The 24,373-nt window shown below is 54.9% G+C and overlaps 1 protein-coding gene and 3 pseudogenes across 1 annotated transcript in view; all 4 read right to left on the bottom strand.

Moving 5' to 3' along the window:
- The window catches only part of LOC122688278 (liprin-alpha-4-like), a 47,815-nt gene extending 36,194 nt beyond the window's left edge, over nucleotides 1-11,621 (bottom strand). The window contains 4 exon segments of the mRNA XM_043894177.1: nucleotides 295-369; nucleotides 1,023-1,187; nucleotides 1,659-1,757; nucleotides 11,583-11,621. Of these exon segments, the coding sequence (XP_043750112.1) occupies nucleotides 295-369; nucleotides 1,023-1,187; nucleotides 1,659-1,757; nucleotides 11,583-11,615 (372 nt within the window). The 5' untranslated portion in view covers nucleotides 11,616-11,621.
- On the bottom strand, nucleotides 10,663-10,781 carry LOC122688779 (annotated as a pseudogene).
- Nucleotides 11,622-17,018: 5,397 nt separating the features above from the next.
- On the bottom strand, nucleotides 17,019-17,137 carry LOC122688921 (annotated as a pseudogene).
- A 6,227-nt stretch (nucleotides 17,138-23,364) lies between these two features.
- Nucleotides 23,365-23,483, bottom strand: LOC122688920 (annotated as a pseudogene).
- Nucleotides 23,484-24,373: the final 890 nt, after the last annotated feature.

Raw genomic sequence — 24,373 nt, 5'->3', positions numbered from 1 at the left:
TCCAGCACTCTGCAAGCAGGCGCTGTGCCCCGCCCTGCCGGGCAGCTCCCGGGGGCTGGAGGAACCCATGTCACCAAGCCTCCTCTCCTCCTTGCCCACCCCGCCGCCCTCCAACACGTCTCTCCCTGGCTCCAGGCCCCACCCTCCCTGGGGTTATTCCTCAGGCCCTTGCGCCCCATTTCAAAGATAAATAACACCTGATGTCCACCACTACAGCCTTCATACTTTTTAAAAATGAAAGTACACAAATGACGAACCCTTGACTGAAATTACACGCTGACTGTCCAAACTCACCTGTTTGTGTGCGGTCCTTAATTCCTCTTCTAAGGAACTACACCTTTCGAGAGCGTGTCGCAGTTGCTCTCTCAACTGAAATAAAAGGGGCCGAATCACTGTGTGTTGATGTGTGTACATACGTTAGTGCACTTCTTATTCTACCCTCACCCGATTCCATGGCTACTGTAACAGAATACCTTTAATGTCTCTCATTGACCTTAAGGTGAAGAAAATCTGCTTAGTAACAGCTTTAAATTCTCAGTTTCAGAGGAAAAAACTGTTATCCTAAAAGAACTGTATTACCCAGTTTTTAATTGCAAATTGATATACAGAATAAAAAAAACCTTGAGACATATATGCCAACTAATACTTTTTAACTGGGCACCTCCCAGGTGTCTCAGTGGTAAAGAATCTGCCTGCCAATGTGAGAGGGCAGGTTCGATCCCTGGGTCGGGAAGATCCCCTGGAGTAGAAGATGGCCACCCACTCCAGTATTCTTGCCTGGGAAGCCCCATGAAGAGAGGAGCGTGGTGGGCTACGGTCCACAGGGTCGCAAAGACTCGGACATGTCTGAGCATGTACTCAGGCAACGCTTTTTAACCATATAAAACTCTGAGTTCTTACAGAAAAGCCTGTATTTACAAGAATTCAAGAAGCTCAAAAGTCAACTAGTTCCATAAATACACGCATCGTCCACCTAACCAGGCAGCAAATGTATAAATCCAGGACGGCCGCGTGGCTGGTACCTTCTCGTCCAGGGCCTTGTGGTGCTCAAAGAGCAATCTCAGCGCCCTGAGCAGCTCCACCTCGCTGGTCATGCTGGCTGGGGACTGCGCCTGCTGCGGGCCCGCCGTCATCCCGAGGGACGGCACATACCGGGAAACCAGGATCTCCAGGTGTTCCAGCAGCAGCTGCAAGGCGGGGCCAAAGGAGCACCTTCAACCTCACACTTGAATTCAGGGCTGAGAACGCCTCTCAGCCTCACGCTAAGACCAAAACCATGCTAAGGCACGTCGGAATCCCGCCAGTTCAGTCTGAAGTTAGAGTGGACTTCCCCAGTGTCCCAGGAGTTAAGACTCCACACTTCTGCAGGGCTCATGGGTTTTAATCCCTGGTCGGGGAACTAAGATCCCACACAAACTGCAGCATGGACAAAAATGGAAGCTAAGAGAACTCTCCCCTCAAATGTACTAAAATTACATTAGCTCTCATCATAAATTTGAAGCAAGGTATGAGAACCCCAAACTGATCCACCTCGGTCTGCTCAGTGGGAAGATGTGAAAAATGACTTGAAAACCAGACAGACTTTAAAGACAGCAACACGGAGCCCAGCGGTGACCCCCGCGGGGCACAGGTCAACACGTGAGACTCCGCCTACTGACCCTGGTGTTGTTCCTTTCGGCTTTCAGCTCCGCGATTTCCGCTTCTCTTGTAAGAAGCTGCTCCCTGCATGCCTTTAGTTGTTGAGATGTGGCCAACTCCTAGAAAACAGGTAAATGAGGAAGTAACTAAATGCAAACACAAATGTTAAGTTAAAGAGAGCGAGACTCTGAAGACTGACACTGTCCATTCTCTCCAGGCTCCACTCAAAGGATCTCCCTGCCCCTCCGGAGAAGAGGGGGTCCGCTGACCCCAAGACCACACAGACCCCTACAACTCAGACTGGCCTGCAGCCTCCACCTCGACCTGGCAGGCACGCGGCAGGGCAGAACCCGGAATCCAAGCCAGCCTTCTCAAGACCCAGGGAAGTCTGAGAAACTTTCCTAAACATACACCTAACAACAAAGTGGATAAAGAGATTCTTAAACGACACACAGACAAGTGACCTAGAGCCCCTGGGGAGAGTGAAGAAGAAAGGTAAGGTCTACAAGGCCACCAGGCTTTGGAGTGTTCCTCTGCGAAAGAGGCTGATGGCACCCCAAGGCCGTCTGTTAGCCTGACTCCACTGAAGTCACCCAGACATTCCATGAACTGCTTAAAATGGTAAATTCATGTTATATGTATTTTATCACAATATGTATGTACGCGGGGCTGTCCACGTGGTGAACTTGCTCAGACCAAACCACACGGACTCTTTCATTCTTCGATTGTTCTTTGCACAAATACAAAAATCCTGGGCCACGTATCCCCTACTACATACTAAGTATTCGGCACCTAGAGCACTGCCCAACACTTTGTAAGAGGCATGCAGCAGACATGTGAAGCTATGAGGGTGTATGTTATATACATGAGCACTAGGTACCCGTCACGAGAACACTGGACGCACTGGTCTGTGCTTTGTAAGATGGGAGACGTTAAGGGGCTTAGCCTTTCTGCTTCAAGGACTGACTCTCTAGCTCGATCCACATGCCCCAGAGACTCCTCCAGCCAGGGGATCCCTTGTTTGGAAGAAGAGAGACCTTAAGGGGCTTAGCCTTTCTGCTCCAAGGACTGACTCTATGGCTCAGTCCACGTGCCCCAGTGACTCCTCCAGCCACTGTTTCCCTTCCTGTGGGGCCCCCACCCATCGTCCATGCACCACATGCACAGCCTCTTACAAGGTCAACCTGCTGGGGTCGATCCTGCCCAGGAGGCCAGAACGCCCTGGCCGGCAGGGCCCACAACCATGCGAACACAGTGAAACACAACCCCAACGCTTCGCCAGGTGAGGGCCAACCCGACGGGCCCAGCCCCTGGCTGCTCTCACCTCCGGCCACTCTGCTTCCAGGACTTGGGATGAGGCCAACTTATTTCTTGTCTTGGCCTTTTTCTTGGGGTTGCAGCATGGGAAAAGCGCCCATAGGCTGGCCCTTCTGCGACCCATCCTCGCGGATGGGGGCAGCCCCCCACTCGGGGGCACCTGCTGTTTCCCAGGCAGATACCTCAGCACCTGAGGTATCACCACCGATCTCACACTATGACCACCGTTCTCACGCACACACCGCTCTCACACACACCACTCTCACACACACCGCTCTCACACACACCACTCTCACACACTGCTCTCACACACCGCTCTCACACTATGACCACCAGCTCTGCTGTCTCAAGAAGAAATGGCACGAAGGCTCTGCCTCCAGCACATCTCCCAGGAGCCCAGAACATGGAACCCACTCTGTCACAAGGGGCTCCATGGTAACAGAGGGGCTGGGCTCAGGCCCACCATCAAGGGTGCAGAGAGCGGGGAGGGGCTGCCAAAAAGATGGCAGGGATGTGTTGGGTGCGGGAGAAGGAAGGCCGTGCCCACAGCTCAGGCCCACCGTCAAACGTGACCCTGCAAGGTCACTGGGTCACAGTCAAACCGAACAGTATAAACTGCTTCAGAAACCACCACCGCTAGGGATGAGCACGTCTTCTAAGTGGGCTTCTGCTTCCTCCACCCCCGAAACAAGCCTGCAGTGAGGCTACTGAAAGGGCACCCCTGAACTCAAGGGTGTGCCCAGAACCCACCCGGCTGAGGAGGACTCACCACGCTGGCTGCCCCTCACTCTCACCCTGAGCTTGGTCCTCCCTGACTGGCTCCCTCACTCGAGCTCAGCAAGGGCTTGACCAACCTCGCTCCGGGCGCTTACAATGAACCCACAGTGGGGACCGGGGTTCATTCAACCTGCTGCGAGCTCGCCCTCTTAACGTGGACCCTGGGCCGCCAGAAGACTCGGCCCCATGGCGGCTGCATGGTGGAGGTTCAGGGGTGGCCCTGCCTCCAGCCGTGACAGCCAGCGCCTCCCAGATCCCTCCAGGGGCTGCCCCGCACTCCCTCTTCGCCAGAGTCTCCCACCCCCTCTCCTGGCCCCACTCCCAGCCTCGCGGCTCTCCACGCACCAGGGCATAGCCCACACTGCTCCTGGCTCAGCCCGGACCTCTGCGTTCACTTGAGGACTCAGTCCCCTGGGTGCTTGGGGTCCTATGTCCACCCGTCTCAGCAATGACAGACTCTGGGGAGACAGGGTACAGATTGGGGTCCCGCCCTCAGTGCACCCTGATCACATTCTCTTTTTTTCGCTTTATCTACTGGAGTTCTCTGAGACGTCTTTTGAAAACCTCAACTGTGGCTTTCAAAAAGACTGTAAAATCACTGTGCTCAACTTGAAGAATAAAATCTTCATTTTCAACCTAAAGTGAAACTGGAGGGAAGATTAAAAGCAGTCACTTTTCTTTTTTTTTTTTAATCGACGAAAGAGCGTTTATTTACCTATTTATATATCTGCCTTGGTCCAAAAAATACTAAAGGTGGTAAAAGCAGTCACTTTTCAAACTGAAAAAGAAAACCCACATGTGACCCCATCACAGAACACAGGTCACGCAGCCCCGCCCTCCTCAGCTTCTCGTCCACCACCAGCATCCTGTCATCGCAAGGCCTGCCCTGGGCTGGCACGCGCAGGGGAAGCAGGCACACCGGCTCCTCCGTCCCCAGGCTGCGTGGGCCGCTTGCTCCACCTTCTTCCCAAATTCAAGTGGCACTGAAAGAGCATGGGCAAGCTGGGGATTCTGATCCGAAACACAACCGTGGGTACTAAGCAAGGACCCCTGCCTCTTGTTTTCCCGGGATCAAATAAAGATGATCAGTATAATTACTGTGATGCTTACATGTGGCCTCAGATGAGAGAAGACACCCAGGGCTTCCCCACTTCCAGTTACAGACGCAAGCAGCTTGTAGGTCAGCCTACCCAGAGCTAAAAAAGCTAAATACATTTTAAAAGAGGTCCTCAGGCAGCCACAATCCAAGATTTCAAGCACCAGGGAAGCCCAGTGAGGGAGCTGGAGACTGAGAGGGCCGCTCCTTCCCCCGGGGCATCTGAACAAAGCTGACTCTGCGAAAGAAAGGCAGGGGAAAGTCCAGCAGAGGGGACTGGGTAACACAGCTCTGGACGGTTCCTCGGGCTGGGAAGATAAACATATGAGCACAGGCCTGACAAGTCAGTCCGGATGGTAGAGACCAATCTCCCCAAGAAAAGTTGGGCACAGAAAACGTACCCAACACTCTGCCCAAACTGGCTGAGCGCTGAGTATCAATCACCTCGTGGTCTTCAGGAGGCGGACGGTGGGATTCAGGACCTGCCGAGAAGGAGGGGCCCTGGGAGGGCCCCCAGGCTTCCAGACGGAGACGCTGGAGGGCTCCTCCCTGGGGTCGGGTGGGGGGAGGCGGGGAAGGTGGGTGAAGGCTGCTGAGACTCAGCTTACAAGGACCCCCCAGCCTCAAGTCACTCAGGCCCTGAGTGAACAGAGAGCTCTGTCCCCACTAGAGGTCTACGTCAGAGGAAAGTCTGGAGAAGACAGCATCACTCAGGACCTCTAGGGTTTTCCAAACATAGTGTCCAACATGCAACCAACAAAGCAAAAAAGGGTGTAACAACAAACAGGACCAAGAGAAAAAGAACTGAAACACATCCAGAGGTAGCAGATGTCTATCAGAATATCAGAGGTATGCTAGAGGTATCAGATGCAAACGTCACCAGTTCAAAAAATATACTTGACCAAAGGAGAAATTTCTGAGAATCAAAACCAATGCTACAACGTTAAAATAACAGGGACTGAATTTAAGAACTCAGTCTCTGGGCTTAACATCAAACTGGACGTAGCTGAAGAGAGGATCAGTGAACTGAAGGATGGATCAGTTAAAAATATATATATAAAAGGGAAAAAGTATAGAAAGAGCCCGTTGTGAAACTATGTTGTTAAAAGCTATAAATGGGTCCCCTTATGAGGGAGAAAAGACAGAAAGGGGAATAAGAAATGCCTCCAGGGGTTGCAACTAAAGAGCGTCTTGATGAAAGTGGAAGAGGAGAGTGAAAAAGCTGGCATAAAACTCAGCATTCAAAAAATGAAGATCATGGCATCCGGCTCCATCGCTTCATGGCAAATAAATGGGGAAACAATGGAAACAGTGACAGACTTTATTTTCTTGGGCTCCAAACTTACTGCAGATGGTGAAATTAAAGGACACTTGCTCCTTGGAAGGAAAGCTATGACGAACCTAGGCAGCATGTTAAAAAACAGAGACATTACTTTGCCGACAAAGGTTCATTTAGTCAAAGCTATGTTTTTTCCAGTAGTCATGCATGGATGTGAGAATTGGCCCATGAAGACAGCTGAATGCCAAAGAATCAATGCTTCTGGACTGTGATGTTGGAGAAGACTCTTGAGAGCCCCGTGGACTGCAAGGAGATCCAACCAGTCCATCCTAAAGCAAATCAGTCCTCAATATTCACTGGAAAGACTGATGCTGAAGCTCCAATACTTTGGCCACCTGATGCGAGAAACTGACTCACTGGAAAAGAACCTGATGCTGGAGAAGACTGAAGGCAGAGGAGAAGGGGACGACAGAAGACCAGGCGGTTGGATGGCATCACCGACTCGATGGACATGAGCTTGAGCAGGCTCCGGGGGCTGGTGATGGACAGAGAAGCCTGGCGTGCTGCAGTCCATGGGGTCGCAACGGGTCAGACGCTGAGTGACGGAACTGACTGGCACTGACGGGGGCAAGAGTTGGCTCAAGAATCAGACTATTGACTCAAAAGTGAAAACCACACATTGGTTTCAGCAGCTCTGCGGGTGCCTGAGGCGAGAAGAAAATGTTCCAGCGCTCAGAGGAAAAAAGGTGTGGCTTTTAATGGCACAGCAACGCCGAGAGCTGACTTTTCAAGAACAACGAAGTCAGGAGATCATTGACGGGCGCCTGTAAAATGCTGAAAACAAACACCGCCAACCTGGAGTTCTACACCCAACAAAAACACGCTTCCAAAGGGAAAGAAAATAAAGACTTTTAGGGCAAATGGAAATGAGACAACTCATCACCCACAGACATGAACTAAAAAGATATTAAGGCCGTGCTTTGGGAAAAAGAAAAGTAGTCTCTGACTGAAATATAAAAAACAAGTAAAGACCAACCATGAAGTAATTCTGACAGTACACATTAACTCTACAATCATGACAACACCAAAAATATATCTACAGTTTTAAAGGATAACAGTGACAAGGAGGAAACAGCCGTGTCAGGGAGGCAGTAACAGCACTAAGTTAGACTTAAATGTAAACCACATGCCGTATCTGCGCACGCTCACCCAACCACCTGGCAGAGGAGGAAGAACTAGAAAAGCACCTCATCCTTCTAACAGAAGGCCCGAGACAAGGACACAGAAGAGGCGGGACAGACAGAAAGCAAACAGCAACACGCTGTCTGCACACGGGAACATCAAACTGTAAACAGAGCAAAGGTTCTCACGGAAAGATAAAAAGTGTCAAACTGATTAACATCAAAACTCTACACTATTCACAGGGGTACATGTGAAGATGGAAGACCACAGACAGGTGATACGGAAAGATACGCAGGCAAACAAGGACAGAAAACTGATGTGGCAATATCACTGTCAAACAGTGCCTAGAGTAAGAAGCATTCCTAGCGATAAAAGGAAGCATCTCATACTGATACAAGTTCCGTCTACCAAAAAGATGAGGATTCTAAATTTGAATGTACCTAATAACATAACCTCAAAATATCAATACATAAAAACTGACAGAAACAGAAAAGGAGTAACAGCCAGGTTCACAATCGCAAAGGCAGACGTTAAAGACACATCTCTCACGGAACTGGGCTCCCTGGTGCGTGGTCACCTGCAGCCATGAAGGACCTGAAGTGTGGCCGGCGCTGCGCTGAGGCGTGCTGCACACGTGAGACACGCACTGGAGTTTAAAGACGCAGCGTGAAGAAGAGAACAGAAACTGATTCATTGGGTTCCATCATGCTGATCACACACGGAAAGGGTACCGCTTTGGGTGTGTTAAAATAAAACGTATTACAGATGATTTCACCTACTTCTGTTTTACTCAACGTGGCTACCGAAATCTGAATTATATGATTGACAAACCTGATCTAAGTGATACGCACGGAACACTGCATTCCCCCTGATACGCATGATTTTCAGGGGCCCAAGGAACATATAACAAAAGGAATATATATTGGGCCACCAGGAAAGCTCGAATTATTTCAAAGGACTGAAATAATGCAGGGTATGCTTAGGGATTGCAATGGGCTGACGGTCTATGTGCCCTCAAACTTCACCCCGCACGTGGAGATGATACTCAGCGGCAGGGACTCTGGGAGGGGTCAGGTCAGGAGGGAATGGGCTCCCGTGATGCGAGAACAGGGAGAAGCAGCAGGCAGTCTAGGAACCAGGAACCAGGCCTCACCAGACGTGGCACCTGCTGGTGATCTTGGGACTGCCCAGCCTCCAGTACTCTAAGAAACAACTTTCTCTTGTCTAGCAGCTAGTCTACAGTATTGGTAACAGTAGCCCAAAAAGCCTAAGACAGGGCTCTTCATGGAATTAAGCTAGGAATCCAAAAAGGGTCACTAGAAAAACCTTCCCAAACATTGGGAAGTTAAAGGACATACTTCTTGAAGAACTTCATGAATAATAATTTTAAAAAACACAACGAAAATTAGAAATACTTTTCCATAAAAGATAATGAAAGTCTGGCTTATTCAAACTTGTGGGACCCAGCGAACTATGTTTACAGGGTCTTAAAGCCTTAAACACATATCCTGGAAAAGAAGGAAGGCTAAAAATCAATTAAGCCTCTATCCCAAGAAACGAGAAAAGAAGCATAGCAAACAACACACAAGGCAGATGGAAGAAAAAGGAGCGGAAAATAAGGAAACAGTAAGCACATATGAATATTTTTAAAAAACAATGCCAAAAGTTGGCTCTTTGAAAGGATTGATAAAAATGATAAACCCCTAGAGAAACTGATTAAGAAAAAGAGGCAGGGCACAAATCACCAATATCAAGGATTTTTAAAAGGGGAGACAACCCATCTTGCAGACAACAAAGATATTATGAACTTACTATTTACGTCACTTACCAATTGCAGAGTCTGCTGGCCTCACTAAATTCTTAGCACTGGGAAATGATTTACCTAAATAGACCCAAGAAGACATACAAAATCAGAAATTTTTATTTGCATGAAAAAAATTAAATCTGAAGTGAAAAGCCTCCCCACAATGAAACCTAATTGTTTTGTCAATCAATTCTTCCAAAAAGCCAGGGAAGTAAACAGCAATCTCACAGGAACTCTTGCGGTAAACCAGGAACACTCTCCTCCTTGTTTCATAAGACTAGCATAACCTTGATACTAAAACCAACAAGGAAAAGAAGTACAAGAAGGTCAAATTGCTGACTCTGAGTAGAGATGCTGCTGCTGCTACTGCTAAGTCACTTCAGTCGTGTCCGACTCTGTGCGACCCCATCCCTGGGATTCTCCAGGCAAGAACACTGGAGTGGGTTGCCATTTTCTTGGCGAACTTTCAAGACAAGACTCTTTAAACATGTCCAGAATTCACTTCATACCTTTGCCATTTCCTTCTCCAGTTTATAACAAGTACGCGTCCACAAAACCTAGAGAGGCCCAAAGGAAGACAGGTGGGGTGTATAAAAGCCTCAGCACTTAAGACTCAAGAGACATAAAAACTTCCCAGCCAAAGAAATGAAAGTCTGATGGTGGAAATCGGAAGAGAGATATGAATAGCTTTGGGACTACACAACGGCCCCTGACACCTCAATGTAGGGGAGGCTCATGGCACAGACACTGAGTCTTTGGGTAGGAGTGAGATGGGGGGTGAAGACAGAGGTGGCTGCAGCCAGGCGCATTAAGAACCTTAAGAACCGTGCATTGCACCTCCCTTTTGCTTTGACTTGCCTGCCGGTCAGGCCAGCCGGCCACACCTCTCCAAGGGTCGTGGGCTAAACTTGAGCCGCACGACCTGCGACCGGACTCCGGTCCGGTCAGCATTGGCATACGCCGCGGCCACTCTACCTACATCCGCCCTGTTCTTCACTGGACCACGGGTCTTTTGAAACCGAACGTGACGGTTGTGAGGGTGGTCTTTGCAAGACTAGGACTCTCGCCTCTCTTAATGAGTCTCCCTTCCCTGTGCTTTGCAGCTCTTCACCTGTCCGGGGCGGGGTGCGGGGTGAGTCTGTGTGTCTCTGTGTGTCTCTTTGTGTGTCTGTGTGTCTGTCTGTGTGTGTGTGTGTGTGTGTGCCCGCGGTCGACTGGGAGTACCGGGCTGGGGCTCGGGCTGGGGCAGCCCCCGGGATTGCCTGAGGCATGCCAAGGGAGCCCCAGATGGAGACCCGACTGTCATCTGGTTTCCTGGAAGCCAAATCCGGAGGCAACCCAGGCCTGCGGCGGGAGTCGGGGCCCCGGCCACCCACCGGGGGAGGGGCTGGGACTGCGGGGACCCAAGAGTTGGGCCGCCGCTGTCTTCCAGGGCCGCCGGCAGGCCGGCTGGCTGGCTGGCCGGCCGGCTGGAAGGCAGGCTACGGCTCTGAGGGGCCAGGGGCAGGTGGGGCTTGGGGCGGCCAACCGCGCCGGGGGAGCCAGGACTAAAGGACAGGGGAGGCAGGAAGCCTACAGCACCCGGTATTCCCAGGCGGTCTCCCACCCAAGTACTAACCAGGCCAGACCCTGCTTCGCTTCCCAGATCAGAAAAGATCTGGCGCGTTCAGGGTGGTATGGCCCTAGACGGAGGTGGCTGCAGCCAGGCGCCTTAAGAACCTTAAGAACCCTGCCTTGCGCCTCCCTTTCGGTCTGACTTGCCTGCCGGTCAGGCCAGCCGGCCACACCTCTCCAAGGGCCGCGGGCTGCACTTGAGCCGCACGACCTGCGACCGGACTCCGGTCGGCCAGGGCCGGCAGCCAGACGGCCGTCCGAGGCCGCCCCGCCTCCGCACACCGCCAAGCCAGGCCAGAACCCGCCTGGCCCGGCCCGGGGCCCCGGAGGGCTTCCTGGACCCCGAGTGGCCGGCTGGCCGTGCATGCCTGGGCCTGGGGTTGGGGTGAGGAGCGCGGAGGTCTCGGCGCCCTCCCGCCCTGGGCCATTCCAGGCCCGCCCCCTGTCGGCGCCCGCGCCCACCCCCACCCACACCCCCACCCCCACCCCCCGCCCCACTGGCCTTCCAGGCTCAGGGCCAAGTTGCCCCGGAGGTGTCTGATTAGGGCCCTCCTTGGACCGCGGCCCTGGGTCCTCTGAGCCTCCCGCGGGCGTAGGCGTAGCGCAGCCGGGGCCCTGAGTGCCCATCCTGCCCGGCACCTGCCCGGGGCCCAAACCCACCGCGAGCCACCTGCGCGGTCCACCCCAGCGCCTCAGCCCCACCCCTTCGCCCCACCGCGGCCCCCCTTGTCCCCACGCCGCCCGCCAAGCACGGGACCTTCCTGAGGGCCTTCACACTCTTCCTTAAAGAGTTCTACGTGAATTGAAGACAGGATCTACTGGATTGTCACCAACTGCTAAAACAGACAGACAACAGTTACTTTGATCCTTCTTGCCTTACTGTGAGCTGTGACGGTAGGGAACCTCATGGCTGCTGCACTCAACGCTTTCATTCATTCTCTTGTTTCAAAACAGGGATTCATTGAGCTGCATGGGAGATGAATTCTGTCATTAGAAACGTTGCCACCAGGCTTAAGAAATATATTTATAACTCATTTCTTTCAGGAAACAGGTTTCAAGATCTCCATCAGAAGTCTTTTATTAAGATAAATCACAGCTTTGTCAGTTTCTCCAGAAGTACTCTTATTTTTCACTCCCAAGGAGAAGCGCAATAATAGAACTAAATGAACCTAGTAGGTTATTTTCTCTCTAATGGCACCTGTCTTTATTCATAGGAGTCCGGTCTACGTATTTCCAGGGCTTCCCTGGTGGCTCAGGTGGTGAAGAATCTGTCTGCAATGCAGGAGACCTGGGTTCCACGGCTGGGTTGAGAAGATCGCCTGGAGAAGGGAATGGCGACCTCTTCCAGTATTCTTGCCTAGAGAATTCCACGGACAGGGGAACTTGGAAGGCTACACAGTCCATGGAGTCACAAAGACTCGGACGCAACTGAGCAAGTAATACACGTATTTCTTACTATTTGCTTCGAAGAAGCAATCATTCATAGCCTTTTATAGCACTTTCTAAAGAACGTGTGGTGCCTTTTTCTTTGTTGTAAGCTGCACTAGGTCTTCGTTGCCGCACATGGGATCTTTAATTGTGGCGTGCAAACTCTTACTTGCAGTGTATGGGATCTAGTTCACTGGCCAGAGATGGAACCCAGGCCCCTGCATTGGGAGCAGCCACTGGATGCCCAGGGAAGCCCTCTAAAGAACTCTTCAAGTGCAACTTTCTGGATGTTCGCAGCAGCTCCGGGCAGTCCTAGTGATGATACTGTTCTGCACTCTCGAGCCCGTGTCCTCCCCGAGGGACACAGGGGCCAAGCGAGCAGATAGATGCTGCCCCAGCGTCAGACCGCAGGGCCAGACTGGCTGTGTAAACTCCCTTCCAGTGATGTCCTCTTTTTACCGTTCCTCTGGTAAATTCAGTACTGTTTTCCTTGGAGCGTGTGTTTAAAAAGGAAATCCTAGATGTGTTCCAACATTACTGCCCACTTTGAGGTGGATTGATATCTACCTAGGACTTGTTTATTAAACCCACCTGCCTGAGTACTGTGACTTGACTGGAGTTTTCTTGAAGTCACTCCTGAAGCATTGTGATGGTTTTGTCTGACATTAATAGATTTTTAAAAATGATACGTGTTGGCGTATGGCTATGAAGAAAGGGGAGAATCTGTTGCTATTGCAAACCAATTATGGAGGCAACTTAAAAAGGAAATCTGAATTGTAACTGTGTTTCTATTTATGTAAAATACGGTCCTTACCTTGCAGTCTGTAGTTGATGCGCACAGACACAGCAGTGGCTCGCGGGTTGCTCTTCTGCCATCTTCCTGTCCTCCTTCAGTCCCTGCATGTGTATAGGAACTTCAGTGAGATAATGGGGCATTTAACAGAGAATGCTCTGCAAAACACTGTCTTTAGTGTTTCTATTTTAAATTTGCTAGGCTGTTAATTTATATGCAAATAAAATACATAAAAAGAGAGTTCTGTGCCTATTGTGTATACATAACCTGAAAGTAAATGCAGGATATTGATCCCAGAGGGAAAATAAGTTAGAGCGTCTGTGTTCAAAGATTTTTGAAAGTTCTTATTTCAGGCTGAACCGTTGTTGGTGACCCGTGAAAGTCGCTCAGTCATGTCTGACTCTGCGAACGCAGGGACTATACAGTCCATGGAATTCTCCAGGCCCGAATACTAGAGTGGGTAGCCGTTCCCTTCTCCAGGGGGTCTCTGCAACCCAGGGATCGAACCCAGGTCTCCTGCATGCCAGGTGGATTCTTCACCAGCTGAGCCACCAGGGAAGCCTGAACACTTATCAGCAGTTAAGGATTTCACAAATGCTAGATTGGAAAGATAAAATAATAATTCTGCTATATTAAAACAGATTTTCTTAAGTTCAAATTTTTTCAATGCAGTTGTAGGGAAGAAGTCTTTCCCCCTTATGGACATATCAGTATGTTAATGCCTAAGAAGTCCTTTTTCGAAAAGTTACAAAAAAGACAAAAGGCGGAAAATTATGCCAATAAGGCACCACATGATGATGCAAAAAGATGGATACAGACAAGGAAAGAAGGAATAAAAACTAAGCATTATGCTAATGGGAAACCATCATGCAACTTAATTCGCGGGGCGGGGGGAACCTAATGGAAAACACTTGCTTCTATGCCATAAACCATCTTCGAATTCAGGTTTCATTGGATTTTTCACGATAAACGTTTCATCACCTATACGTTGGCTTGTCGTCTACTTTGTGCAAAAGCCTGGAGCTCCTAACTACTAGGGGGTCTCCCATCCAAGTACTAACTAACCCTGCTTAGTTTCCCAGATCAGAAGACATCTGGCCCGTTCAGGGTGGTATGATCTCATCAGAGGGAGGCGGCTGGCGCCAGGCGCCTTCAAAGCCCTGCGCTGCGCCTCCCTCTCGCTCTGACGTGCCGGTCGAGCCAGCCCGGGCCGCACCTTTCCACGGGGCGCGCGCTGCACTTGAGCCGCACGACCGGCGCCCGAACTCGGGCCGGCCAGGCCCGGCAGCCCGGCCGACGCCGCCCCGTCCCCGCACACCGCCACCCTGGCAAGCAAGCCTGGCCCGGCCCGGGGGCCCGGAGGGTTGCCGGGACCACGAGCGGCCGGTTAGGCGTGCAGGCCTGGGCTGCGGGTTGGCGTGAGGGGCGCGGAGGTCTGGGCGCCCACCCACCCTGGGCCTCTCCAGGCCCGCCCCCCGCGCGGGTCCCCCACCCACCCCTCCGGATCGCTGCTCAGGCCCAAGTGGCCCCAGAGGTGTCTGGCTTGCGGGCGGGCCGGCCGCCGCCGGCGACTGGAGCGCGGCAGCCCCGCCCCTTCACCCGACCGCGGCCCCCCCTTGTCCCCACGCCGCCCGCCAAGCACAGGACCTTCCTGAGAGAGCGGACGAGCGACAGGCAGGGGCACGGACACGGACACACACACAGACACTCGCACGCACCCAGGCCAAGGGAGACAGCCGGCCGGCGCAAGCTCCTCAGCCAGAGCCAGACCCACAGCGCCTGTGAGAGGCCGGGGGTCAGGAGACTCAGAGGCAGAAAGAGATGAAGGTTCAGAGACAGACTCCCAGACGGCCAGAGGGAGATGAAGACAGACACGCGCGCGGACACACACACGCACGCACACACAGGTGGAGACAGGCAGAGGGAGACAGACCGACTGACAGAAGGCAAACGGGAGACAGACACGGGAGAGAGGATGGCATCCGATCCGAGACAGACACACTGGCACAACCGTGACCACCCCAGAGAGAGGCCCTGCGGAAGAAGCCGCTTCCCCAAGGGAGGGGGCGTTCCCTTGGGGCGGCCCAGGCTGGACGCGGTGCCCTGGGGCTGGCAGTCCCCCGTGGGGTCCCCAAGACTTCCTCGCAGCTGAAGTCTCAAAGGTCCCCTTCAGCTTGGCTACCTAAGGCAAGACCCAGCCCCCGCCCCCAGACCAGAGGGTGAGTGTGTGAGAGTGTGTGTGTGAGTGTGTCGGTGGGCGAGGCTGTGGTCAGGCCGACTGGGGGCCGGGTGCATACCCACGATGGACGGGGGAGGGTGTGGAGGCGTGGGGGTGGGGCTGGGGGTGGGGAATCTGTGTGGTCCTCTTGCTGTCTCTCTCTCCCTCTTTCTTCTTCTTCTTTTTTTTTTTTAAAGGTAAGATGTTTTTATTGAAATATTGGGAATATTCTCTGTACAGCAGCAGTCTCACTGAGAGGCAGTTTTGCCTCCCAAGTAACATTTGACAATGGTTGAAGACATTCTTGATTGTTAAATCTTGGGGAGGGGTGTTATGAGTATCTCATGGGTAAAAGACACAATTGAAAAATACTTCGGTTCAATTCTAAACACAGAGAATGTGCCAAATTCTCAAGAAACATTGTTCATACACTTAATTGACTTAATTTCCAAGGTCCTTATGCCTAGAGTAAGTAATCCAGAAACCACACCGTTTCTCGCCTGGCTTTACGCGGGACACGTGGGAGAACAAAAAGTAAGGTTTCACTCCATTCAATGACCTTAGTTTTCTCAGATGCAGTTTTCATAAGCTCACAAACTCCCGACCCACTCACCCTCCCCTGGGGTTGCAAATCTCTCCTTGGAGAAGCCAAAACAAAGAAAGCCCAATCCCGCTCGGTGATCAGCGAAGTGCTGAGGAAACCGACCCTCGGGGTTTCAAGGCGCTGCTCCCGCAGAGGGCCTGCCCACCTAATCACTGCCGGGCAAATGAAGGAGTCCAACCTGCTCGAGAAAGGCTCACTCAAGGGAGGCTCTGACGCCAGAGCCCCGGGCCCAGACCCCACAGACAGCAATCCCTCCTCAGAGCCTCAAGGGCCAGGCCTCGGGGCCCGCTCCCCCAGGGCAGAAGGCGCGCTAGGGCGCGAGACTGGGGCGCCGAGAGGGCCTGGGACGCCCCGCGCACCCGCCCACCCGCCCTCCCAGAGTGGAGGAGGAGCCCGCCGGTCTCCGGCCTCCACCACCCCGGCCCCCGACTTACCGCGGTGCGCTGGGGGAGGGGAAGTGTCAGGAGTGAGGGGCTAGGCCGCACCACCACCCGCCGCTCAGACAGCAGCGCGCGGCCGCCACGAAACCGTCGCCGCCGCCGTCTCCAGCACCGATACCGACCGCCGCTCCGGGCGCGGCGCGTAGGGGGCCCGACTGCGTCGCACGCCGCCCGCCCGCCTTCAGAGGCTCGCTGCGCGCGCTCCGCCCTCGCTGTCTGTGCATTGGCAGACGCCGCCGCCACTCTACCTACATCCGCCCTGTTCTTCACTGGACCACGGGGCTTTTGAAACCGAACGTGAGGGTTGTGAGGGTTGTCTCTGCCAGACTAGGACTCTCTCCCCTCTTTCTGAGTCTCCCTTCCCTGTGCTTTGCAGCTCTTCACCTGTCCTGGGCGGGGTGTGTCTCTGTGTGTGTCTTTGTGTGTCTGTGTGTGTGTGTGTGTGTCTGCGCGCGCGAACGGTCGCCTGGGAGTACCGGGCTGGGGCTCGGGCTGGGGCAGCCCCCGGGATTGCCTGAGGCATGCCAAGGGAGCCCCAGATGGAGACCCGACTGTCATCTGGTTTCCTGGAAGCCAAATCCGGAGGCAACCCAGGCCTGCGGCGGGAGTCGGGGCCCCGGCCACCCACCAGGGGAGGGGCTGGGGCTGCGGGGACCCAAGAGTTGGGCCGCTGCTGTCTTCGAGGGCCGCCGGCAGGCCGGCTGGCCGGCCGGCTGGAAGGCAGGCGACGGCTCTGAGCGCGCCGGGTGCGAGGGGCCAGGGGCAGGTGGGGCTCGGGGCGGCCAACCGCGCCGGGGGAGCCAGGGCTAAAGGACAGGGGAGGCAGGAAGCCTACAGCACCCGGTATTCCCAGGCGGTCTCCCACCCAAGTACTAACCAGGCCAGACCCTGCTTCGCTTCCCAGATCAGACAAGATCTGGCGCGTTCAGGGTGGTATGGCCCTAGACGGAGGTGGCTGCAGCCAGGCGCCTTAAGAACCTTAAGAACCCTGCGTTGCGCCTCCCTTTCGGTCTGACTTGCCTGCCGGTCAGGCCAGCCGGCCACACCTCTCCAAGGGCCGCGGGCTGCACTTGAGCCGCACGACCTGCGACCGGACTCCGGTCGGCCAGGGCCGGCAGCCCGGCGGCCGTCCGACGCCGCCCGGCCTCCGCACACCGCCAAGCCCGGCCAGAACCCGCCTGGCCCGGCCCGGGGCCCCGGAGGGCTTCCTGGACCCCGAGTGGCCGGCTGGCCGTGCATGCCTGGGCCTGGGGTTGGGGTGAGGGGCGCGGAGGTCTCGGCGCCCTCCCGCCCTGGGCCTCTCCAGGCCCGCCCCCTGTCGGCGCCCGCGCCCACCCCCACCCCCACCCCCCGCCCCACTCGCCTTCCAGGCTCAGGGCCACGTGGCCCCGGAGGTGTCTGATTCGGGCCCGCCGCGCACCGCGGCCCTCGGTCCTCTGAGCCTCCCGCGGGCGTAGGCGTAGCGCAGCCGGGGCCCTGAGTGCCCATCCTGCCCGGCACCTGCCCGGGGCCCAAACCCACCGCGAGCCACCTGCGCGGTCCACCCCAGCGCCTCAGCCCCACCCCTTCGCCCCACCGCGGCCCCCCTTGTCCCCACGCCGCCCGCCAAGCACGGGACCTTCCTGAGGGCCTTCACACTCTTCCTTAAAGAGTTCTACGTGAATTGAAGACAGGATCTACTGGATTGTCACCAACTGCTAAAACAGACAGACAACAGTTACTTTGATCCTTCTTGCCTTACTGTGAGCTGTGACGGCAGGGAACCTCATGGCTGCTGCACTCAACGCTTTCATTCATTCTCTTGTTTCAAAACAGGGATTCATTGAGCTGCATGGGAGATGAATTCTGTCATTAGAAACGTTGCCACCAGGCTTAAGAAATATATTTATAACTCATTTCTTTCAGGAAACAGGTTTCAAGATCTCCATCAGAAGTCTTTTATTAAGATAAATGACAGCTTTGTCAGTTTCTCCAGAAGTACTCTTATTTTTCACTCCCAAGGAGAAGCGCACTAATAGAACTAAATGAACCTAGTAGGTTATTTTCTCTCTAATGGCACCTGTCTTTATTCATAGGAGTCCGGTCTACGTATTTCCTGGGCTTCCCTGGTGGCTCAGGTGGTGAAGAATCTGTCTGCAATGCAGGAGCCCTGGGTTCCACGGCTGGGTTGAGACGATCGCCTGGAGAAGGGAATGGCGACCTCTTCCAGTATTCTCGCCTAGAGAATTCCACGGACAGGGGAACTTGGAAGGCTACATAGTCCATGGAGTCACAAAGACTCGGACACAACTGAGCAAGTAATACACGTATTTTTTACTATTTGCTTCGTAGAAGCAATCGTTCATAGCCTTTGATAGCACTTTCTAAAGAACGTGTGGTGCCTTTTTCTTTGTTGTAAGCTGCACTAGGTCTTGGTTGCCACACATGGGATCTTTAATTGTGGCGTGCAAACTCTTACTTGCAGTGTATGGGATCTAGTTCACTGGCCAGAGATGGAACCCAGGCCCCTGCATTGGGAGCAGCCACTGGATGCCCAGGGAAGCCCTCTAAAGAACTCTTCAAGTGCAACTTTCTGGATGTTCGCAGCAGCTCCGGGCAGTCCTAGTGATGATACTGTTCTGCACTCTCGAGCCCGTGTCCTCCCCGAGGGACACAGGGGCCAAGCGAGCAGATAGATGCCGCCCCAGCGTCAGACCGCAGGGCCAGACTGGCTGTGTAAACTCCCTTCCAGTGATGTCCTCTTTTTACCGTTCCTCTGGTAAATTCAGTACTGCTTTCCTTGGAGCGTGTGTTTAAAAAGGAAATCCTAGATGTGTTCCAACATTACTGCCCACTTTGAGGTGGATTGATATCTACCTAGGACTTGTTTATTAAACCCACCTGCCTGAGTACTGTGACTTGACTGGAGTTTTCTTGAAGTCACTCCTGAAGCATTGTGATGGTTTTGTCTGACATTAATAGATTTTTAAAAATGATACGTGTTGGCGTATGGCTATGAAGAAAGGGGAGAATCTGTTGCTATTGCAAACCAATTATGGAGGCAACTTAAAAAGGAAATCTGAATTGTAACTGTGTTTCTATTTATGTAAAATACGGTCCTTACCTTGCAGTCTGTAGTTGATGTGCACAGACACAGCAGTGGCTCGCGGGTTGCTCTTCTGCCATCTTCCTGTCCTCCTTCAGTCCCTGCATGTGTATAGGAACTTCAGTGAGATAATGGGGCATTTAACAGAGACTGCTCTGCGCAACACTGTCTTTAGTGTTTCTATTTTAAATTTGCTAGGCTGTTAATTTATATGCAAATAAAAGACACAATAAGAGAGTTCTGTGCCTATTGTGTATACGTAACCTGAAAGTAAATGCAGGATATTGATCCCAGAGGGAAAATAAGTTAGAGCGTCTGTGTTCAAAGATTTTTGAAAGTTCTTATTTCAGGCTGAACCGTTGTTGGTGACCCGTGAAAGTCGCTCAGTCATGTCTGACTCTGCGAACGCAGGGACTATACAGTCCATGGAATTCTCCAGGCCCGAATACTAGAGTGGGTAGCCGTTCCCTTCTCCTGGGGGTCTCTGCAACCCAGGGATCGAACCCAGGTCTCCTGCATGCCAGGTGGATTCTTCACCAGCTGAGCCACCAGGGAAGCCTGAACACTTATCAGCAGTTAAGGATTTCACAAATGCTAGATTGGAAAGATAAAATAATAATTCTGCTACATTAAAACAGATTTTCTTAAGTTCAAATTTTTTCAATGCAGTTGTAGGGAAGAAGTCTTTCCCCCTTATGGACATATCAGTATGTTAATGCCTAAGAAGTCCTTTTTCGAAAAGTTACAAAAAAGACAAAAGGCGGAAAATTATGCCAATAAGGCACCACATGATGATGCAAAAAGCTGGATACAGACAAGGAAAGAATGAATAAAAACTAAGCATTATGCTAATGGGAAACCATCATGCAACTTAATTCGGGGGGCGGGGGGAACCTAATGGAAAACACTTGCTTCTATGCCATAAACCATCTTTGAATTCAGGTTTCATTGGATTTTTCACGAGAAACGTTTCATCACCTATACGTTGGCTTGTCGTCTACTTTGTGCAAAAGCCTGGAGCTCCTAACTACTAGGGGGTCTCCCATCCAAGTACTAACTAACCCTGCTTAGTTTCCCAGATCAGAAGACATCTGGCCCGTTCAGGGTGGTATGATCTCATCAGAGGGAGGCGGCTGGCGCCAGGCGCCTTCAAAGCCCTGCGCTGCGCCTCCCTCTCGCTCTGACGTGCCGGTCGAGCCAGCCCGGGCCGCACCTTTCCACGGGGCGCGCGCTGCACTTGAGCCGCACGACCGGCGACCGAACTCGGGCCGGCCAGGCCCGGCAGCCCGGCCGACGCCGCCCCGTCCCCGCACACCGCCACCCTGGCAAGCAAGCCTGGCCCGGCCCGGGGGCCCGGAGGGTTGCCGGGACCACGAGCGGCCGGTTAGGCGTGCAGGCCTGGGCTGCGGGTTGGCGTGAGGGGCGCGGAGGTCTGGGCGCCCACCCACCCTGGGCCTCTCCAGGCCCGCCCCCCGCGCGGGTCCCCCACCCACCCCTCCGGATCGTTGCTCAGGCCCAAGTGGCCCCAGAGGTGTCTGGCTTGCGGGCGGGCCGGCCGCCGCCGGCGACTGGAGCGCGGCAGCCCCGCCCCTTCACCCGACCGCGGCCCCCCCTTGTCCCCACGCCGCCCGCCAAGCACAGGACCTTCCTGAGAGAGCGGACGAGCGACAGGCAGGGGCACGGACACGGACACACACACAGACACTCGCACGCACCCAGGCCAAGGGAGACAGCCGGCCGGCGCAAGCTCCTCAGCCAGAGCCAGACCCACAGCGCCTGTGAGAGGCCGGGGGTCAGGAGACTCAGAGGCAGAAAGAGATGAAGGTTCAGAGACAGACTCCCAGACGGCCAGAGGGAGATGAAGACAGACACGCGCGCGGACACACACACGCACGCACACACAGGTGGAGACAGGCAGAGGGAGACAGACCGACTGACAGAAGGCAAACGGGAGACAGACACGGGAGAGAGGATGGCATCCGATCCGAGACAGACACACTGGCACAACCGTGACCACCCCAGAGAGAGGCCCTGCGGAAGAAGCCGCTTCCCCAAGGGAGGGGGCGTTCCCTTGGGGCGGCCCAGGCTGGACGCGGTGCCCTGGGGCTGGCAGTCCCCCGTGGGGTCCCCAAGACTTCCTCGCAGCTGAAGTCTCAAAGGTCCCCTTCAGCTTGGCTACCTAAGGCAAGACCCAGCCCCCGCCCCCAGACCAGAGGGTGAGTGTGTGAGAGTGTGTGTGTGAGTGTGTCGGTGGGCGAGGCTGTGGTCAGGCCGACTGGGGGCCGGGTGCATACCCACGATGGACGGGGGAGGGTGTGGAGGCGTGGGGGTGGGGCTGGGGGTGGGGAATCTGTGTGGTCCTCTTGCTGTCTCTCTCTCCCTCTTTCTTCTTCTTCTTTTTTTTTTTTAAAGGTAAGATGTTTTTATTGAAATATTGGGAATATTCTCTGTACAGCAGCAGTCTCACTGAGAGGCAGTTTTGCCTCCCAAGTAACATTTGACAATGGTTGAAGACATTCTTGATTGTTAAATCTTGGGGAGGGGTGTTATGAGTATCTCATGGGTAAAAGACACAATTGAAAAATACTTCGGTTCAATTCTAAACACAGAGAATGTGCCAAATTCTCAAGAAACATTGTTCATACACTTAATTGACTTAATTTCCAAGGTCCTTATGCCTAGAGTAAGTAATCCAGAAACCACACCGTTTCTCGCCTGGCTTTACGCGGGACACGTGGGAGAACAAAAAGTAAGGTTTCACTCCATTCAATGACCTTAGTTTTCTCAGATGCAGTTTTCATAAGCTCACAAACTCCCGACCCACTCACCCTCCCCTGGGGTTGCAAATCTCTCCTTGGAGAAGCCAAAACAAAGAAAGCCCAATCCCGCTCGGTGATCAGCGAAGTGCTGAGGAAACCGACCCTCGGGGTTTCAAGGCGCTGCTCCCGCAGAGGGCCTGCCCACCTAATCACTGCCGGGCAAATGAAGGAGTCCAACCTGCTCGAGAAAGGCTCACTCAAGGGAGGCTCTGACGCCAGAGCCCCGGGCCCAGACCCCACAGACAGCAATCCCTCCTCAGAGCCTCAAGGGCCAGGCCTCGGGGCCCGCTCCCTCAGGGCAGAAGGTGCGCGCTAGGGCGCGAGACTGGGGCGCCGAGAGGGCCTGGGACGCCCCGCGCACCCGCCCACCCGCCCTCCCAGAGTGGAGGAGGAGCCCGCCGGTCTCCGGCCTCCACCACCCCGGCCCCCGACTTACCGCGGTGCGCTGGGGGAGGGGAAGTGTCAGGAGTGAGGGGCTAGGCCGCACCACCACCCGCCGCTCAGACAGCAGCGCGCGGCCGCCACGAAACCGTCGCCGCCGCCGTCTCCAGCACCGATACCGACCGCCGCTCCGGGCGCAGCGCGTAGGGGGCCCGACTGCGTCGCACGCCGCCCGCCCGCCTTCAGAGGCTCGCTGCGCGCGCTCCGCCCTCGCTGTCTGTGCATTGGCAGACGCCGCCGCCACTCTACCTACATCCGCCCTGTTCTTCACTGGACCACGGGGCTTTTGAAACCGAACGTGAGGGTTGTGAGGGTTGTCTCTGCCAGACTAGGACTCTCTCCCCTCTTTCTGAGTCTCCCTTCCCTGTGCTTTGCAGCTCTTCACCTGTCCTGGGCGGGGTGTGTCTCTGTGTGTGTCTTTGTGTGTCTGTGTGTGTGTGTGTGTGTCTGCGCGCGCGAACGGTCGCCTGGGAGTACCGGGCTGGGGCTCGGGCTGGGGCAGCCCCCGGGATTGCCTGAGGCATGCCAAGGGAGCCCCAGATGGAGACCCGACTGTCATCTGGTTTCCTGGAAGCCAAATCCGGAGGCAACCCAGGCCTGCGGCGGGAGTCGGGGCCCTGGCCACCCACCAGGGGAGGGGCTGGGGCTGCGGGGACCCAAGAGTTGGGCCGCTGCTGTCTTCGAGGGCCGCCGGCAGGCCGGCTGGCCGGCCGGCTGGAAGGCAGGCGACGGCTCTGAGCGCGCCGGGTGCGAGGGGCCAGGGGCAGGTGGGGCTCGGGGCGGCCAACCGCGCCGGGGGAGGCAGGGCTAAAGGACAGGGGAGGCAGGAAGCCTACAGCACCCGGTATTCCCAGGCGGTCTCCCACCCAAGTACTAACCAGGCCAGACCCTGCTTCGCTTCCCAGATCAGACAAGATCTGGCGCGTTCAGGGTGGTATGGCCCTAGACGGAGGTGGCTGCAGCCAGGCGCCTTAAGAACCTTAAGAACCCTGCGTTGCGCCTCCCTTTCGGTCTGACTTGCCTGCCGGTCAGGCCAGCCGGCCACACCTCTCCAAGGGCCGCGGGCTGCACTTGAGCCGCACGACCTGCGACCGGACTCCGGTCGGCCAGGGCCGGCAGCCCGGCGGCCGTCCGACGCCGCCCGGCCTCCGCACACCGCCAAGCCCGGCCAGAACCCGCCTGGCCCGGCCCGGGGCCCCGGAGGGCTTCCTGGACCCCGAGTGGCCGGCTGGCCGTGCATGCCTGGGCCTGGGGTTGGGGTGAGGGGCGCGGAGGTCTCGGCGCCCTCCCGCCCTGGGCCTCTCCAGGCCCGCCCCCTGTCGGCGCCCGCGCCCACCCCCACCCCCACCCCCCGCCCCACTCGCCTTCCAGGCTCAGGGCCACGTGGCCCCGGAGGTGTCTGATTCGGGCCCGCCGCGGACCTCGGTCCTCTGAGCCTCCCGCGGGCGTAGGCGTAGCGCAGCCGGGGCCCTGAGTGCCCATCCTGCCCGGCACCTGCCCGGGGCCCAAACCCACCGCGAGCCACCTGCGCGGTCCACCCCAGCGCCTCAGCCCCACCCCTTCGCCCCACCGCGGCCCCCCCTTGTCCCCATGCCGCCCGCCAAGCACGGGACCTTCCTGAGGGCCTTCACACTCTTCCTTAAAGAGTTCTACGTGAATTGAAGACAGGATCTACTGGATGGTAACCAACTGCTAAAACAGACAGACAACAGTTACTTTGATCCTTCTTGCCTTACTGTGAGCTGTGACGGGAGGGAACCTCATGGCTGCTGAACTCAACGCTTTCATTCATTCTCTTGTTTCAAAACAGGGACTCATTGAGCTGCATGGGAGATGAA

The sequence above is a fragment of the Cervus elaphus genome, chromosome 33 (genome assembly GCF_910594005.1).
Source record: "Cervus elaphus chromosome 33, mCerEla1.1, whole genome shotgun sequence".
Lineage (NCBI taxonomy): Eukaryota > Metazoa > Chordata > Mammalia > Artiodactyla > Cervidae > Cervus > Cervus elaphus.
Note: the sequence above shows the minus strand (reverse complement) of the source record. Positions and strands in the feature narration are given on the sequence as shown.